Here is a 20,387-nt window from a genome sequence, read left to right on the forward strand (position 1 = left end):
ACATAAATCTTCTAATATCACGGTGGTGAAAAATATATGGTTATTTATGAGGGAAAAAGTAATATAAAGGTTTTCCAATAATACATTTTTGTTAAATGGAACCATGTTCATCATTCTAAGAAAAAAAACACAAATGGATGATTATATAAAATGTTTAAATTTTTTGCAAATTATAAATATGTACATTTATTTAAAACCATATTTTTTTAACAATTGTTGAAATAAATTATTATATTATTAAAATATGTATACCGTTTACAGAGTTGATATAAGTGATATAAACACGGCCGTTTTTTTTTTCAACAATATATCCATTTAAGTTAACGAACATTTTTTGTAATCTTCCATTTCTAATATCATCTTCAGAATCAATGTCAGCTTTGAATGAATTCGGATTTTCTATAATTGTGTTTCGAAATAATTTCACATTTTTACGGTTGTGATCATTTATATTTGCTGAAGCCATGACAATTATAGTTTTGTTTTCTGATATCTACAAAATTAATAAAAATATATTGCATAAATTATTGTGAATAATATGAGAATTACGATTTATAACGAAATAGAGAGAACCTTTTGCTTACTTTAAAATTTGCAGCTAAAGCATAAAAATATTTCTGACGCCCCAAACGATGACTTTTGGAACGTTGTTGTATCATTACTAAATTTGGATTGTATACACGGACAATTTTTCCTAAAAACATATTATAAAATTGCATAGATATAATTAAAATATGATGGTTTTGAAGATATGGGAAAGAATAAATAGTAACAATAATATGTTAATTTGGGTAATTATTTATGTTTTGTATACTTTTAACCGAGCCTTCATACAACAAATTGCTACTATCGGGATCCCAAAACATGTTTATTAATTCATTATACTAATGGAAACAAAGAGAAGTATATGTATATAAATTATAATAATTTTTTAATTTCAATTTGGTTTATAACTTTTGATGTTGTTCGTTAATTGATACCTTATTCGGATTACCAACTGTATATTCAACTTTTTTAACAACTGTATGACCTTGATGTTTTTTTTTATAAAAATAAATATTGTAATCATAATAAAAATCATATAATTTATAACCATCTTTACTTGTAGCATGATATTCTAAATGGTTTAAAGCTTTATTCATATATATGTACGCTTGTATAGTTTCTTTGGGATCGTTACGTAATAGGTGCTTGTTTTTTTCATATATTTCTTCTGAACTATCATTGATAAAAATGAACATATTTTTAATGCGTATAAAAATAAAGGTATTGTATTTATAACATTTTTGCAAAGACATACATTTAATATTTTCATAATGAAATATGTAATATATATTATATATATTGTTGTATTTTCTTACGTAAGATAACGTTTTGTTGATTTGGGTTTTGCATATTTTTTTGATTTGGGTTTTGTATCTGTTTTTAATTGGGGTATTGTATATTTTTCTAGATCAAGCTCAGTTTCATGGGTTTTATTATTCACACATAGGAAGATGATTAAAAGAAAAAAAACAATTTGAATATAAAATTTATTCATTTTGGAACTTTACAAACAAAATATTAAAATATATATTAGTATTTTTTTAATTAAAAATTAACTCGAAACAGAACAAATATAATTAAAATTGAAGCAAATAATTTTCTCAAATAAAGCATAAAAAACAAATATTTATTTTAAAAAATACAAATTATTATTTAAAAGTCAAATTTGTATGCTTTTATCAGATTTATAAGTCTAATATATTTTTTATTTAAATAATTCAACCACAAAACGACATCAATAAAAGAATCTTTCATAAATAATGAATATGAAAAATAAATAACTTTAATTATATAATTGATATTTTTAAATATAGCATTATGAATACATATATTTTATATTTTTATGATTGATCAAACTCAATTTAAAATTTACAAAACAGTTCATTACGTATGGAAATACACATATACTTACATTAATAAATAAAATATCATAGTACTATAAATATTATATTAAATAATTAATTTAATATGAGAAATGCAGTTAATTCTATTATTACTAATACTACTATAATAACAATATTTTTTACTTCATAATAATAATATTATGATAATTACACATTTGTGATTTTTTTATCTCTTTTATTACAAATTTTACTAAATAAAATTTTTGGAGCAAAATTGTTAATTTTATAAAAATTATTTATTGATAGTAATATCGACACCCATGTTTTTTTATAAATGAATACAATTATAATTTTCCTTTTAATAATAAAACATAGTATTATAAAGTTAAAAAATATACAAATAAAATATGAAGTAAAATATGAAATAAAATATAAAAATAAAATAATGAAACACAAAATTGTAAAGTCAAGAAATATATTTATATAATTAATTTAGTTTTTAATTCTAATATCCTTGATGTAGAGATGTTCATGTATTATGGGTCAAGGTTATGTTTATGAGTTATGGTTCGGGGATATTGTAATTTAATTTTTTATAATTTTATAATATTAGGGATTTGTAGATGTTGATTAAAGGGGTTCCAATGTGCCAATGTTCCAATGTTCCAGGGTTTAGAGTTCAGAGTTTAGGGTTATTTTAAATTATATATATCATAAAATGCTCATGTTATAAATATTTTTATTTAATGAAAATGATTATTTTTATTCTAAATTTATGTTTTATTTAATAGTATAATTTCCCAACGGGGTGTTACAATGGTAAGAAAATAAATAAACTATTATCTTATATTGTTTATATTTATGTTATATTTTATTTTTTCTATTCATGGATATAAAATAGTTTTTTAAAGCAAATAATGTTTTAGTTAGTTTATTATAATGGGCATAAAATAGATTGGTATTATATGGTTTAAATAACAATATAAAAAATGATTACATCAACGTAACATTTGTATTGAATCATTATGATCACTTCATTAATTCCATTACAATAATGGTATTAAGATCAAATACCACTTACAAATAAAAATATATGTCATGATAGTATTTGGAATAAAAAATCGTTTAAATATATGGGATATCCCCACAGATTTTAGCATATATATGATGTCCATGTTTGTAAACAAAAAAAGGTGATAGGTATTAAATGAAAGGGATATGACAAATAAAAGATCTTCATAAATTATAACAGTTTTATTTGTATTATTCAAAAAATTAATATATATAGATGCATTATAATATTAAAAGACAAAAAAAATATATAAACTTTTTAAAAACGGAAAAATATGTTTTATGATGGTAATTTAAATAAATACCATTCATGAAAATAAATTGTTTTATTAACATAAATTCTCTAATATACAGTACTGAAAAATATATTTAAATACACGTTTATTTATGAGGTGACAAATAATCTAAAGCTTTTCCAATAATACTTGTTTGTTAAGTGAAACCATGCTCATCATTCTAAGAAAAAAACATAAATGGATGATTATATAAAATGTTTAAATTTTTTTGCAAATTATAAATATGTACATTTATTAAAAACTGTATTGTTTTAACAATTGTCGAAATAAATTATTATATTATTAAAATATGTATACTGCTCATAGATTCGATATAGATGATATAAATACGGTCCTTTCTTTTTTCAACAATGTATCCAATTAAGTTAACAAACATTTTTTTTATTTTTCCATTTCTAATATCATCTTCAGAATCAATTTCAGCTTCGAATAAATTTGCACTTTCTACTATTTTATTTTCAAAATATTTTTTATTTTTACGGTTGTGATCAATTATATTTGTTGAAGCCATGACAATCATAGTTTTGTTTTCTGATATCTACAAAATTAATAAAAGTGTATTTGAATAATACGAAAAATATGATTTATAACGAAATAGGAGAGGAAAGCTTTTCTTACTTTAAATTTTGCAGCTAAAGCATAAAAATATTTACGATGAGACCACGGCCATCTTTTGCAACGTTGTTGTATCATTACTAAATTTGGACTGTACACACGGACAATTTTTTCTAAAATAGATATTATAAAATTGCATAGATATAATTAAAATATGATGATTTTGAAGATACGGGAGAGAATAAATAGTAACAATAATATGTTAATTTGGGTAATTATTTATGTTTTGTATACTTTTAACCGATCCTTTATATAAAAAATTGTCACTATCGGGATCCCATAACTCGTTTAGTAGTTCATTATACTAATGGAATCAAAGAGAAATAAATGTTATAATCATTTTTTAATTTCAATTTGGTTTATAAATTTTAATGTTGTTCGTTAATTGATACCTTATTTGGATCATAAATTATATATTCAGCTTTTAGAATTTTTGTATTATCTCGATGTTTTTTTTTATAAAAAACTATATTCTTAGAAGGATTTGCACAACACCTTTTATAACCTTTACTTGTAGCATGATGTTCTAATTGTTTTAAAGCGTCATTCATAAATTTGCACGCATTTATAGTTTTTTCGGTATCGGTATATAATAGGTGCTTGTTTTTTTGATATATTTCTTTTGTATTATCATAGCTAAAAATGAACATATTTTTAATGTGTACAAAAATAAAGTTATTGTATTTATATTATAGCATTGTTGTAAAGACATACATTTAATATTTTCATAATGAAATATGTAATATATATTATAGTATTTTCTTACGCAGGATACGATTTTTTTGATTCGGATTTTGTATCTTTTTTTGGAACAAGCTCAGTTGCAAGGGTTTTATTATTCACATATAGGGGGATGATTAAAAGAAAAAAAACAATTTGAATATAAAATTTATTCATTTTTGAAGTTTACCAACAAAATATTAAAATATATATTAGCATTTTTTTAGTTAAAAATTAACAACTCGAAAATATGGAGATGTGTAATTAAAATTGAAGCTAATCATTTTCTCCAATAAAGTATAAAAACTATTATTTAAACGGTAAATGTGTTCTTTTATCAAATTTATAAGTTTAATATATTTTTTATTTAAATAATTCAACCACAAAACGACATCAATAACAGAAGCTTTCATAAATAATGGATATCAAAAATATTATTATTCACAATCTCATTAATATCATAATATCTAAAAATAAATAACTTTAATTATATAAATGATATTTTTAATATATAGGATTATGAATACACATATTTTTATAACTGATCATACTCAATTTAAAATTTATAAAACATTTCATTACGTATGAAATACACATATACTTACATTAATAAATAAAAGATTATAGTAATATAAATATTATATTAAATAATTAATATGAGGAATGCAATTAATTCTATATATTACTAATAATACTATAATAACAATATTTTTTACTTCATAATAATAGTATGATAAAATTTATATTATGATAATTACACATTTGTGATTTTTTTATCACTTTTATTACAAATTTTACTAAATAATATTTTTATAGCAAAATTGTTAATTTTATAAAAATTATTTATTGGTATTAATATTGATGACTATGTTTTTTGTAAATTAATAGAAATTATAATTTTCCTTTTAATAACAAAACATAGTATTATAAAGTTAAAAAAGATACAAATAAAATATGAAGTAAAATATGAAGTGAAATATGAAATAAAATATAAAGTAAAATATAAAGTAAAATATGAAATAAAATATGAAATAAAATGAAACATAAAATTATAAAGTCAAGAAATATATACACATATGCATATATAAAATTAATTTAGTTTTTAATTCTAATATTCTTAATGGCTGAGTGTTAATTTTTTATGGGCCAAAATTATGTTTATGGGTTATTGTTTCGTTTACTGAATCTGGGTTTTGAGTTAGGATTCGAGAATATTGTAATTTAATTTTTTATAAGTTGGTAATATTTTTGGTATTTGAATACTAATTAAATATATATATCATTATTTATGTTTAATAATGAGATGATGTCTACATTTGTAAACACAAAAAAGGTGATAAGTATTAAATGAAAGGAATATGACAAATAAAAGATCTTCATAAGTTATAGCAGTTCTATTTGTAGTTTTCAAAAAATTAATACATGTAGATGCATTATAATATTAAAAGACATAAAAAAAAAATATAAACTTTTTCAAAACGGAAAAATATGTTTTATGATGATAATTTAAATAAATACCATTTATGAAAATAAAACATTTTATTAAGATAAATTCTCTAATATACAGTACTGAAAAATATATTTAAATACACGTTTATTTATGAGGTGACAAACAATCTAAAGTCTTTCCAATAATAGATTTTTGTTAAATGGAACCATGTTCATCATTCTAAGAAAAAAACATAAATGGATGATTATATAAAATGTTAAAATTTGTTTCAAATTATAAATATCTTCATTTATTAAAAACAATATTTTTTTTAACAATGGTTGAAATAAATTATTATTTATTAAAATCTGTATACCGTTTACAGAATCGACATAGGTGATTTCAATATATTTGTTTTTTTTTTCAACAATGTATCCATTTAAGTTAACAAACATTTTTATTAATTTTCCATTTCTAATATCATCTTCAGAATCAATTTCAGCTTGGAATAAATTTGCATTTTCTATTATTTTGTTTTCAAAATATTTTTTATTTTTACGGTTGTGATCACTTATATTTGTTGAAGCCATGGCAATCATAGTTTTGTTTTCTGATATCTACAAAATGAATAAAAGTGTATTTGAATAATACAAAAAATATGATTTATAACGAAATGGAAGAAGAAAGTTTTGCTTACTTTAAATTTTGCAGCTAAAGCATAAAAATATTTCTCACGAGACCACGGCCATTTTTTGCAACGTTGCTGTATCATTACTAAATTTCGACTGTATACTCGGACAATTTTTTCTAAAAAAGATATTATAAAATTGCATAGATATAATTAAAATATGATGAGTTTGAAGATATGGGAAAGAATAAATAGTAACAATAATATGTTAATTTGGGTAATTATTTATGTTTTGTATACTTTTAACCGAGCCTGCATACAAAAAATTGCTACTGTCTGGATTCCAAAACCTGTTTATTAATCCATTATACTAATGGAAGTAAAGAGAAATAAATGTTATAATCATTTTTTAATTTCAATTTGGTTTATAAATTTTAATGTTGTTCGTTAATTGATACCTTATTCGGATCATCAACTATATATTCAATTTTTTCAACATTTGTATGACCTTGATGTTTTTTTTTATAAAAAAACATATAGTAAACAGAATTTCTACCATATAATACATAATCATCTTTACTTGTAGCATGATGTTCTAAATGTGTTAAAGCTTCTGTCATAAATCTACACGCATTTATAGTTTCTTCGGGATCGGTATATAATAGGTGCTTGTTTTTTTGATATATTTCTTCTGTATTATCTTTGCTAAAAATGAACATATTTTTAATGTGTACAAAAATAAAGTTATTGTATTTATAACATTTTTGCAAAGACGTACACATTTAATACTTTCATAATGAAATATATAATATATATATTGTAGTATTTTCTTACGCAGGATATGATTTTTTTGATTTGAATATTGTAAATTTTCTTGATTTGGGTTTTGTATATGTTTTTGGAGCAAGCTCTGTTGCAAGGGTTTTATTATTCACACATAGGGAGATGCTTAAAAGAAGAAAAAAAAATTTAATATAAAACTTATTCATTTTTGAAGTTTACAAACAAAATATATATTAGTATTTTTTTAATTAAAAATTAACAACTCGGAAATCTGTACAAATATAATTAAAATTGAAGCTAATCATTTTCTCCAATAAAATATAAAAAACTACTATTTAAACTGTAAAATGTATGATTTTATCAGATTTATAAGTTTAATATATTTTTTATTTAAATAGTTCAACCACAAAACGACATCAATAACAGAAGCTTTCATAAATAATGAATATCAAAAATATTATGATCCATAATTTCCTTAATATTATAATGAATCTTTCATAAATAATGAATATCAAAAATATTATGATCCATAATTTCCTTAATATTATAATGAATCTTTCATAAATAATGAATATCAAAAATATTATGATCCATAATTTCCTTAATATTATAATGAATCTTTCATAAATAATGAATATCAAAAATATTATGATCCATAATTTCCATAATATTATAATATTTAAAAACGAATAAATTTAATTATATAAATGATATTTTTAATATATAGCATTATGAATACACAAATTTTATAATTGATCAATCTCAATTTAAAATTTATAAAACAGTTCATTACGTATGGAACTACATATACTTACATTAATAAATAAAAGATCATAGTATATAAATATTATATTAAAATAATTAATATGAGAAATTCAATTAATTTTATATATTACTAATACTACTATAATAACAACAATTTTCACTTCATCATAATAGTAGTATGATAAATTTTATATTATGATAATACACATTTGTGATTTTTTTATTACTTTTAATACAAATTTTACTAAACATTTTTCTAGAGAAATTGTTAGTTTTATAAAAATTATTTATTGGTAGTAATATTGACACCCGTACCTTTTTATAAATGAATACAAATTATAATTTTCCTTTTAATAATAAAACAAAGTATAAAGTTAAAAAAAATACAAATAAAATATGAAGTAAAATATGAAATAAAATAATGAAACATAAAATTGTAAAGTCAAGAAATATATACACATATGAATATATAAAATTAATTTAGTTTTTAATTCTAATATTCTTAATGGCTGAGTGTTAATTTTTTATGGGCCAAGATTATGTTTATGAGTTATTGTTTCGTTTACTGAATCTGCGTTTTGTGTTAGGATTCGAGGATATTGTAATTTAATTTTTTATAATTTGAATAGTAATATATTTATGATTGTGTATGTTTAATCTGGAGATGATGTGTAAATATACAACGAAAAAAGGGGTAGTGTGATTAATATGAAATAGGTGATAAGATTTTTTTGATAAAGTATAATATATAGATTTAAAATGATTAAAATGATTAAAATAATATATTAGATATATAAATATTGGTTATATATGAAGTGATATTATGGTATATGAAATTGTCTATTATATAAAACTTGTTAATCATGGGTTATATTGAATTATCCACATTATAATATACAATGCATTTGTTTGTTTGATGAAATATTTTATTTAGTAAAAGTTATTATTTTGAATATTCCTCTGAATTATAATATATCTTGTAATAATAGCATTATATGTGAGGGTGAGTATGAATTATAAGATGATTGGTTTTGAATATTCCTCTGCATTATAATATATCTTGAGGTTGATGGGTATATTGTTATTGTTAATTAAGGGCATTAGAAATATATAATAGATAGTGATAACATATAGGTTGATATATATCGACAATATAACGTTGTTTATAGATTTTATTATGGTTCTAACGTTTTTAGTAACATAAAAAATTGATCTATATATACAATATTTTTTAAGTTTTAATTGTAGCTACTATTCTTTTGTATTTTACATTTGTATTAATAGAAGTTGCATTATATACGTTAATTTATTTATCATAAGGTATAATAATAGATTAATCACTATTAATTTTTAAACTTTATAGTTTTGAGGTATAAATAAATTGGAAATATATTATATTTTAAAATAGTTAAAAGAAAAAACATAAGCATATTAATAAAATATAATGTTATAGTTTGTGCTAATAATTATAAATATATGATATATAGAATATCGCTATTGTTCTAATATAGTAAAATATTATACCAACTACTAATATTGAAATATGTTAATTTTGGGAAACATATACAATTATATATTAATGCAAATTACATGGAAAAAGTATGTAATAATTAATTTGAACTAATAATATTTTTATTAGGTTATTATATATACAAAATATAAATCTATAATTTAAATAAATTGTTATTGCGAAATAATGTTCCAAAATAGTTAATTTAAAACAACAAAATACGGAAATATTCTACATTGATTTAAAGGATTTTTATTTAGTGCACTAATTGTTCCGTTGTACTATACATTGATATAGCAGTAACAATAATAATAGTAATAACAATAGATAAAGTATTAAATACGAAAAAATCATTAAATCCATTTGATACACTACATGAGTATAAATTCATTATATATATCATCAAACGAGCGATAAAATTAAAATTGTATGCATACAAAATAAAATGAAATATTATAACATTTATTTAAGTATGCTTTAATGCGATAGCATTAGACTAACATTACCAAGTAAAATAATATTAATAATTCTATAGTTTTACATTATAGAATTAAATATGGTTTATTATAAAATATAAAGGCAAACTATATATTTATAAAAGTAATAATTCTAAGTTATTTTTAATTTATACATGAATTAAAAACTTTAATGGTAGAAAATATAAGAAATAATTAAACTGTGTAGAATAGGTAAATCTTATATGGCTACAACCTTGTCTTAAAAAAGTATAATTCCCTTATCTCTCCTATCTAAAAGGACAATATAATAACTCATAATTTTCTATTACACTTAAATTTCATCAATATTATTTATGTGTTATATATTTAACATTTCCTAAGTATTATTTTAAAAACGACCTACATATAAAAACTTATTTAAGCTTATAAATACAGGTTCATTGCTGATTGCCGCTTTAACGGTGGAAAAATATGGAAAACATTATAAAGTTACTAAATAAAGAATACTTCTAAATTGGAATATGTAGGAATAAAAATAAAGTTATAGAACTCATTAAAATGAATTATGAATTTATATACATTCATTAAAAATAATATAAATTTATGTAATTTGGATAGAAAACGGAACAATGCAACTTTGTAAATATTATAATTTTAGAAAAGTCTATATTATATATTATAAGAAACAAGTATATAGTATTTAATATATTTTAAAAAATTACTATTTATATACTTTTAAAAATATGGTAATAATATATTTATTAATTTTTACGTATTTGCAGGTTCAAAGGTATAAATATATTTATTAAATATGAGAAACAAATTTGTACTTTTCTATATTGAGACATAACATAAAGGGATACATTTTAAACGCATTATAAAATTCCTTAAATTTTTATAATAAAATTAGAATGAATATTATTAATAATCATGACTTTAAGTATAAATGATATTATACATATGACCAAAACAAATATCTCCAATTTAAGGCAGTTTAGCTAATTCCCATAATTTATATACAAACTTACTATGGTGTTACTATTGTATTATTACTTTACATTAATTTTAAATTAATACTAAAAATAAAATATGGTTAACTACAGATAATTTTTATATAGAGAATCCAATTTTATGTCCCCTATTCTGATGTAGTATATATGAAATTAATATGATGTACTTAATTTATAGTTCAAAAATAATTTTCCAATATGACAATTAATAATGTGGTACATACAATTTATTGAATATAAATGTTTGTTATTACACATTTTTGATATTGTCTATTTATAAATTAATAATACGTTCATTTTAATAGACATTTTTATTTGATTTTTTAAAATGGTTTCTTAGTGTTATCAGTTTAAAAAATTGTGGAAAGATTTTCACGATGAATCGAACAATTCTGGAAAATCTAGTTTTAAAGATATAGTATTCAGAAAATACTGCCCTAACGATAATTGTGACACTAATATCAAGAAGATTAATGCTGGTTGTTTATGGTTATTTAATGCATATTTCGGTCAATTTAGTATTTCACTTGATCTTCCCACTTATAAGGATGCGGTTGTATGTATTATGATATGGTTAAGTTATAAATTAAATCAAAAATCAGAAAATGGAATCAATACATTAAAGGATTTTTATTCTAAGCATATAGAAAATAACGAGAAGTACACTAAGAGTGAAATTTATAATAAAAAATTTAAAGGTTATAAGGAAATCATAGATGAAATAAAGGAATATTTGGATATTGATATTAGTCATATGTCTAAATTTTATGAATTACTTAAATTATTATGCAGTATGGATACTGCTTATACGAAAAATAAAGATAGCGAGTTTATGCAAGATGCTAACAAATTTGTTGAAAAATATCAAGAACTACTTGATGGAGATAATAATACTGATAACAGTATATACAGTAAAGTGTTACTTGTTTTATCTAAGTATTATAACAATTTTGAAAGTTTAAGAGTTACTATTGATACAGAAATGGCACGTCCTCAATTACCATCAAAAAAAACAGCCCAAAAAGTTGAAGTAGAAATTTCTAATGAAACTAAAACAACTGGATCATCGAGTGAAACAGGAAACCAAGATATTGAAACGATAACTCTGATTCCAAATACTGCATTATCAGACTCATCATTAGCAAGTAAATTAATTCCAGTTTTATCGATATTTGGTGCAATAGCAATTTTTTTAGGAATTTCCTATAAGGTAAATAATAAGAAATTAAAAAATTATTTTCATTATATATATGCAAACGTTAACAAATAAATCATATGTTTCTTAACATTTTATATTAGTATTCGTTATTTGGATTTCGGAAACGATCTCAAAAACAACATTTAAAAGAAAAGCTAAAAAAATAAAGAAGAAAATGGATAATTAATATAAGATTCGAAGAGTAATGACTATCTCAGGAATAGTAATAATGATTGATATATATTAAGAAATTGTCTATTGGGATGTAATTTTTGCATAATTTGTATACAGTTTTGTGTTGTGGGTCAGGGTTTAGTTTGTCTTTGTGGATCCCATATTCGGGTTAAGTATTACATTGCATTTAATTTTGAATAATTTTTTATAATTTGATAACATTTATTAGTTTAAAGAATTGTTTAAATATATATAGGAAATAAATTATTAAAATATGTAAAGGATATGTTGTGGTTTTTAAGATTTACATTAAGTCTAAATATGTAAGAAAAGATGAGGATGAATATTACTATGAAAAGGAACAATAAAGAAGTATATTTTGATAAATTATAAGAATTGCATTTTATGTTAATATAACTTAATGGTAAATTTATTGAATTATATAATTTTTGTATTTTATTCTTAATTTGTGATTAATGGTTTATGTGGAAATTGATCAAATGTTGGAATTGACTTGGTCCTAGAAGAGACGTGACTTAAATAATTACAATATTTAATATGAGAAACTGGGAGAAGGAGGGGAATTGGAAGAAAATAATTTATTATTATTTCAAACAAAAGAACACTTAAAAAAATTTGATCCCTCATATCACCTGAACCGAATAATAAATGAAGCAATTGATAGAGGAAAGTGTTTGAATGTGATAGAAGTATAAAGTACTATTTGGAGGAAATATATTTAAAGAGTAGTTAAATTACGTTAAAAATATATTTATTTTAATAGACATTATTTTAGGAATTAGTATAATATTTAAAAAATATTTGTCCACTGAAATATTATATATTTTGGTGATTTTTACGTTAGTGTTTATGAGTTAGGGTAGAAGTTGAAGGAAAATACATGAAAAAAGTCGTAAATTGAGTTGATGATAAATTTGATTATTAAATATATAGAATGCTATGGAGGCTGATCCTGTACATTTATTAATTTATTTTGTTTGTTAATTTTTTTTGTTTATAAAGAAAGCACAATTCTTTAGAATTATAAATTTAATTAACTTATATTTGAAGTCAAATTAAAAAAATGTATAAATTTAAATAATATTAAATAGTAGATTTGTCTATTAATCTAAAGAAGTATTGTATATATATGATACATATCAAGCATTTGTTTCTTATTTTATAATACAACATAAAATAAATTTTCTATATGATGGAATTCTCTATTATAAATTAATTATAATATTTATTTGTCTTTAATTATTATTTATAAAAGTCAAAATATTGCATTTTTTAAATATAAAAGTGTCTTAACATATGTTAAATGAATATAAGGAAAATAAAAGTTAATAGTATTAAGTGTATTTCATTTTTTGATTTGAGATAAAAATAAATTGGTACCTCTTTCAATATATTGGTTCTATATGTATTATTTTTGTGATTTAATATTATAATTGATTGTTTTTTGAATTACATTTAAAAATTTGAATATTTATATTATTTTAATATATTTGATGTTGTATATTTTGAGATATATTTATAAATAAGATTATTACATACTAATATATAAAAAAATATATTTTTATACAAAATCAGGAAATAAAGTAGAGAATATTATTAAGTAATATTTAAAGTTGGAGAAATATTATAATAAAATATAATAAATTAGAAACGATTTAAATGTAAATATCAACGGTGCTTTGTTAATGTTTTCATTATATGTTTGTATTTATTCATATAAAAAAATATATATAATATTTGATTATTTTAATAGATATTTATTAATGTGTTAATATGTGAACAATAATAGAAAAATATAAGTTTATAAAATATTAAAACTGTATCACTAAACACCCTAATGTGTTACAAATTAAATTAAAAGCCTATTTGTATAATAATTTTTCCATAAAAATATATTTTAGGGAAAATTATTATATACATATATATTTTTTATAATTAAAATATTAAAAAAGGTGTATTTTTTAGAGAAAAATTAATATTTATTTAAAAAAATATATAATATATATATCCATAAATAATTTTAATGAATATACCGAAAATTACTACAATACATTTATAAATTCTATAGGAAGTGGAAAAAGTTAATAAATGAAATAAATTCCATTTTTTTTAGATATATTCATTTATTCATAAACTTTAGAACAAAAAACTAATAAATATTGCAATTTTGGGAATAAATATCAAGTTATAAACATGATTTCAAACTAAATATATTAGTTCATTTATTTAATAAATAAAGCTAAAAATGAGAGTCAGTATTTTAAAATATGTTCTTTTTTCAATTGTTATTTGTTCTTTTGAATATGTCAAAAAAGTAAGTTACACATTATTTTCTTTTATTATTAATAATATTTCATTATATTTCCCGTATCTATTGTTTTATACTGACCTTATATTATTGTTTCATGTATTGGTAAAACACTTAAGTTAAAGCAACAATAAAAATTAATTACATATATGTTAATAAATATTTCATTTCTTTGCAGGAATTATACCTTGTAAACGATAGAGAAATATACCTTGAAAGGAATATAATATACTTTAGAAATGATAGGATATTATCAGATGCAGATAACCAATTTGATTTAAATGAATTTTATGAATCAACTTTGAGTCTTGCAAATCAATTTAATGATTGTAATGATGGTAACAAAGAAATAGCATACCTTCGAAATATTATAGATTCACATATAAAGAAGCATAAAGAAACTAACACATTACTTAATTTAAAAAATGTAGATAGTAAGATAAAAAAATTAATTAACAAGTCTCGAAAAGAATTAGAAAAATTAGCAAAAGAGCTTGATAATAAAATGAATGGTGAATTAGCAATACAGCCGATACATGATAAAAGAATAATAAAAAAAGATGAAAATAGTTCTGTATCAGAACATGAAGATTTTAAACAATTGGAAAATGATGAATATAATGAAATTACATCAAGTAGTAATTGTAAGAAATTAAAAATTAGTCGAAATTTAAAAAAAAAAGCAATCAAATGCATCGTGGTATGTTTGGCACTTATAGTAATTTTTTTGGCGGTAATACCAGGACCGTTGTACTTAATGGTTCTATATATATTATTTTTGTGATTTAATATTGTAATTTTATTATTTTTTTTAATTACATTTGAAAATATGTATATTTTATATTATTTTAATATAAATAATATATTTAATATTTTATGGCATAAAAGTTACACTTTTTACATTTTATATAATAATGAAATAAAATTTAATTGGTTGTTATATTATTATATATTTTAATTTAATATATAATCACGTTATATAATTAATTTATTTGTGTTTACCGTTTGTCAAAAACTCATTTGTCCTTATTTCCATACAAATATATTATGTATTAATAGATTTTGAATATAGTAATTTTTAGATAGTATTTGTAATTATTTTAAATAAATAAATTTAAGCACACTTATTAATAAAATTATAAGCTATATTGATGGTTCAGATATTGGTTTATAGTTTTGTTTTGGAGAACTCGTATTTTGGGTCAGGGTTCTGTACTATAAGTTATAGTTTTGTTCTATGTAATCTATGTTTTGGGTTAGGGTTATATTTTTATTAATTTGTTTATAAATTGGTAATATTTATTACCTCATATGCTTAATTTCGGGATGATGTCTAAATATGCAATCAAAAAGGGGGTATAAACTAATATGAAAGGGGTACATAACATTTTTTCATGAATTATAACATATATAATTGAGTGGTCATGCCGATTTAATATGATTAAAATAAAATGTCTATATTGCATATATCGATATAGAAATTGTTATGTATGAATTCATATTATGCTATATCACAATTGGTTATTATATAAGTCTTGATAACCCATAGCTATATTGAACTAAATATATCATAATACGTTTCTTTATTTGATGAAAATTTTATTTAGTAAAACATATAATTTGTGTCACTATTATTTTGATTTAAATTGTATTTTAACAACCGAACTGTAATAATAGATATTCATAAAATACCGATCGAGAATCGACAATACAGCGTTATCTATAAAAGGCATTTTATACATCTAACATTTTTAATAATCAATAAAAATATGCATATTAATAAAAAATTAAATTATAGATATATGTATACTATCCTTTAAAATAACAATTATATATAGTTTCATTTTATCCTAATGTTTTAAATTTAAATAATAGAGATATTAATATATACATTAATTTATTTACTATAAAGGTATACTATTAGATTAATCACTATTAATTTTGAACTTTATAGTTTTGAATTATATATAAATTAGAAATATATTATATTATTAGTTAATTAAAAAAATATAATTATATTAATAGTATTTAATATCATATTTTGTTATAATAATTATAAATAATATGATAGATAGAACAGCATTATTATTATATATCTATGCATATAATTTAATAAAATGCTCTACTAATAATGAAATATTGTTTTATTGTGGAAACTTCATATAATTAAATACTAATATTAATTTTATCGAAAAGGGAAATAATAATTAATTTAATTTGAACTAATATTATTTTTATTAGGTTATCATATATAAATTAATAAATATGTATTATAAATATATCGTTTTACGAGGTAGTATATATGTTATAAAAAGTTATACTTTAAGCAATGAATCACGGACATATCATACATTGATTTAAAGTATTTATATTAAGGGAATTAATTATTCCGTTGTACTATACAGTGATCTAGCAGTAACAATAATAATAGTAATAACAATAGATAAGGTATTAAATACGAAAAATACATTATGTTAATTTGATACATTACATGGGTATAAATTCATTATATATATTATTAAAGGTATGATAAAATTAAAATTGTATGCACAAAACATCAAATTAATTATTATAACATTCATTTAAATATGCTTTAATGTGATAATATTAGGATTAACACTGTCAAGAAAAATAATATTAATAATTCTATAGTTTACTTAAAAATATAGTTTATTATAAATACAAAAGCAAACCATATATTTAGAAAATTAATAATTCTAAGTTATTTTTAATGTATAAATTAATTGAAAGTTTTAAAGCTAGAAAATTTAATTAAACTACGTATAATAAATAAATTTTATATGGCTACATTCTTGTCTTAAAAAATCATACTTCCCTTATCTCTCCTCTCAAAGTGCAATATACCAATCTAATACACATGATTTTTTATTATACTTTAAATTTTGCATCAATAGTTATTTATGTGTTATATATTTAATATATACTAACTATTATTTTAAAATCAATATACATTTAAAGATTTATTTAAGCTTATAAATACAGGTCAGTGCTAATTCTCGTTTTAAACCGTGGGAAAGATGTGCAAAATATATTATAAAATTATCTAATAAGGTATATTTATAAATTTAACTATATAGGAATAAAAATAAAGTTATTGAAAATGTTAAAATATAATTGGACGCATATATATTAAATAAAAATAACATTAGAATTATGTATATGCAATTAAAAAAGGGAACAATGCAACTTAATTCGAAAATAATATAATTTTAGAAAAAAACAGTATTATATATTATAAGAAAAAATTATGTAAAAATTTAATATATTTTAAAAAACTATTATTTATATACTTTTAAGGATTATAGTAATAATAGAACATTTTATTTTTTATATTCATGCAGTATTTATGTTTTAGAAGGGCCATCATTAAAATATAAAATATAAAATATAAATATATACCTTTTATATGTTCAAACATACTTTAAATTATTTATAAAAGTATATCCATTTTTATAATAAAGTTATACCAGATGTTAGTAAGAATAGCATTTTTTGTATAAAATGCATCATATCTATATTTAATCAAAAATGTATTAAGCGATCCTATATTTAAGGCAATTTAGCTAATTATGATAAACAGGAATAGTACGTTTCTTTACTAATAATATTATTTTATTATGTATAATAATTTAATTATTGAAAAACATATAATATATTTAACTACAGACAGTTGTTATATATAGGGTTAAAGTATTTGCGTCACATATTTGATGCAGTGTATACAAAATAGCATGATTCTACTCAATTTATAAATATAAAATGAAATTTCATCACAATGGATAAGCAAGTGGTATATGAATTTTTTAATAATAATAATTTCCTTTACATTTTTTGATATTGTATTATATATATCATTAAATTTTATTTTATAAGAGTTTCATTAACGTATACTTTTATTATAATTTTTTAAATGTTTTCTTAGTGTAAAAACTTCTATGCTATAAATAACTCGTTTTCCAAACAATTGAACGAAAAAGGAGAGTATCAAATTATTATTAATAAAAAAATTTTAGATAATTATTGTAATAGTAACGAATGTAGTGATGATCTCGCAAAAATTAATGCTGGATGTTTATATTTGTTTGATGCATTCTTTAAGAATTCTTCTGTGTTTAAGTCTGATGCAAACAGTAACACCAACATTGTTGAATACATTATCGTATGGTTAAGTTATATGTTAAACCTAAAGAGAAGTGAAGAAAATATGAGCAATTTACAATATTTTTATAAGACATATATAAATGGTAGTGATAAGTATAAAAATCCTATAAAAGATATTACGGAGTATAATAGTTATAAGAATCTTATAGATAAAAAACTTGATTTGATAAATATGGATATGAATATTATATCTAAATTTTATGGTGCATTTAATACATTATGTATGATGTATATTGAATTTGATGAAAAAAGTTCAAGTTGTACAAAATGTTTGGAATATGCTAATGAGTTTGTTAAAAAATATAAAAATCTTAAGGAAGATTCTAGTATTACTGAAAAAAGTGCATGTAGTCAAATATTGTCTAGTTTATCAAATTATTATGATGATTTTAAAAGTTATTGTACTAGTAAAGGTGGTAATTGTAAACAGTATCCACCCCTTCCAACGATAGAAACATCACAAAATTATGTAGAAAGTTCTGCAATAAGCTCTGCACAAAGTTCTGAAGAAACATCATCAAGTTCGTCGATAGGAAACAAAATAATTTCAGTTTTATCGATATTTGGTGCGATAGGATTTCTTTTGGGAATTTCTTATAAGGTATATAATAAAGAATTTAAAAATTATTTTCATTAAATATATGCAAACGTTAACAAACAAAACATACTTTATTAAAATTTTATATTAGTATTCGTTATTTGGATTTCGGAAACGATTTCAAAAACAAAAATTAAGAGAAAAAATAAAAAATATAAAGAAGAGAATGAATCATTAATATATGATTCGAATAGAGTACTATTTCAGGAATAGTAATAATTATTAATATATTTTAAGAAACTGTCTATTGAGGAGTAATTTTTATATAGTTTTTATGTTGGGGGTCAGGGTGGTGTTTATGTAACCCATATTCGGGTTAGGGCTAAGTATTATATCTTTATTTAATTTTTATAATTAAACACTAATTTAATATGTTTCATTCCGTATTTTTAATCACAAGATGAAATTAAAAGTCCAAATATGCAACCAAGAAGGGGTATAAGCTAATATTTAATGAATTTCGTAACATGTTTTATAAGTTATAATATATATAATTGAGTGTTCATGCCGATTTAATATGATTAAAACAAAATGTCTATATTGTATATATTAATATAAATGTTGAATATATATGAAGTTGTATTATGCTTTATCATAATTGATTATTATATAAAACTTGATAACCCAGAGCTATATTGAATTATGCATATCATAATATGTTTTTTTATTTAGTGAAAATTTTATTTAGTAAAACTTATAACTTGTATCATATTTATTTTGATTTAAATAATG

The 20,387-nt window shown here is 20.4% G+C and overlaps 6 protein-coding genes across 6 annotated transcripts; 3 read left to right on the forward strand and 3 right to left on the reverse strand.

Moving 5' to 3' along the window:
* Positions 1–91: 91 nt before the first annotated feature.
* On the reverse strand, positions 92–1,540 carry PY17X_1373300 (fam-a protein; the record flags this gene model as incomplete). The annotated part of the gene is made up of 6 exons (XM_022957361.1): positions 92–115; positions 260–493; positions 585–694; positions 815–884; positions 981–1,218; positions 1,362–1,540. The coding sequence occupies 6 exons, from the start codon at positions 1,538–1,540 to the stop codon at positions 92–94; spliced, it is 855 nt and encodes a 284-aa protein (XP_022813791.1).
* Positions 1,541–3,530: 1,990 nt separating this feature from the next.
* PY17X_1373400 (fam-a protein) lies at positions 3,531–4,768 on the reverse strand (the record flags this gene model as incomplete). Its single annotated transcript, XM_718975.1, has 5 exons — positions 3,531–3,794; positions 3,875–3,984; positions 4,106–4,175; positions 4,264–4,507; positions 4,638–4,768. The coding sequence occupies 5 exons, from the start codon at positions 4,766–4,768 to the stop codon at positions 3,531–3,533; spliced, it is 819 nt and encodes a 272-aa protein (XP_724068.1).
* A 1,365-nt stretch (positions 4,769–6,133) lies between these two features.
* Positions 6,134–7,637, reverse strand: PY17X_1373500 (fam-a protein; the record flags this gene model as incomplete). Its single annotated transcript, XM_022957362.1, has 6 exons — positions 6,134–6,208; positions 6,404–6,637; positions 6,718–6,827; positions 6,949–7,018; positions 7,107–7,353; positions 7,483–7,637. The coding sequence occupies 6 exons, from the start codon at positions 7,635–7,637 to the stop codon at positions 6,134–6,136; spliced, it is 891 nt and encodes a 296-aa protein (XP_022813792.1).
* A 3,735-nt stretch (positions 7,638–11,372) lies between these two features.
* On the forward strand, positions 11,373–12,539 carry PY17X_1373600 (uncharacterized protein; the record flags this gene model as incomplete). Its single annotated transcript, XM_722363.1, has 3 exons — positions 11,373–11,390; positions 11,515–12,384; positions 12,474–12,539. The coding sequence occupies 3 exons, from the start codon at positions 11,373–11,375 to the stop codon at positions 12,537–12,539; spliced, it is 954 nt and encodes a 317-aa protein (XP_727456.1).
* Positions 12,540–14,812: 2,273 nt separating this feature from the next.
* On the forward strand, positions 14,813–15,659 carry PY17X_1373700 (fam-b protein; the record flags this gene model as incomplete). The annotated part of the gene is made up of 2 exons (XM_720821.1): positions 14,813–14,881; positions 15,054–15,659. The coding sequence occupies 2 exons, from the start codon at positions 14,813–14,815 to the stop codon at positions 15,657–15,659; spliced, it is 675 nt and encodes a 224-aa protein (XP_725914.1).
* A 3,012-nt stretch (positions 15,660–18,671) lies between these two features.
* On the forward strand, positions 18,672–19,833 carry PY17X_1373800 (uncharacterized protein; the record flags this gene model as incomplete). The annotated part of the gene is made up of 3 exons (XM_723505.1): positions 18,672–18,686; positions 18,819–19,658; positions 19,747–19,833. 3 exons carry the CDS (start codon positions 18,672–18,674, stop codon positions 19,831–19,833), a joined length of 942 nt encoding a protein of 313 aa, XP_728598.1.
* Between the last annotated feature and the right edge of the window lie 554 nt (positions 19,834–20,387).

The sequence above is a fragment of the Plasmodium yoelii genome (genome assembly GCF_900002385.2).
Source record: "Plasmodium yoelii strain 17X genome assembly, chromosome: 13".
Lineage (NCBI taxonomy): Eukaryota > Apicomplexa > Aconoidasida > Haemosporida > Plasmodiidae > Plasmodium > Plasmodium yoelii.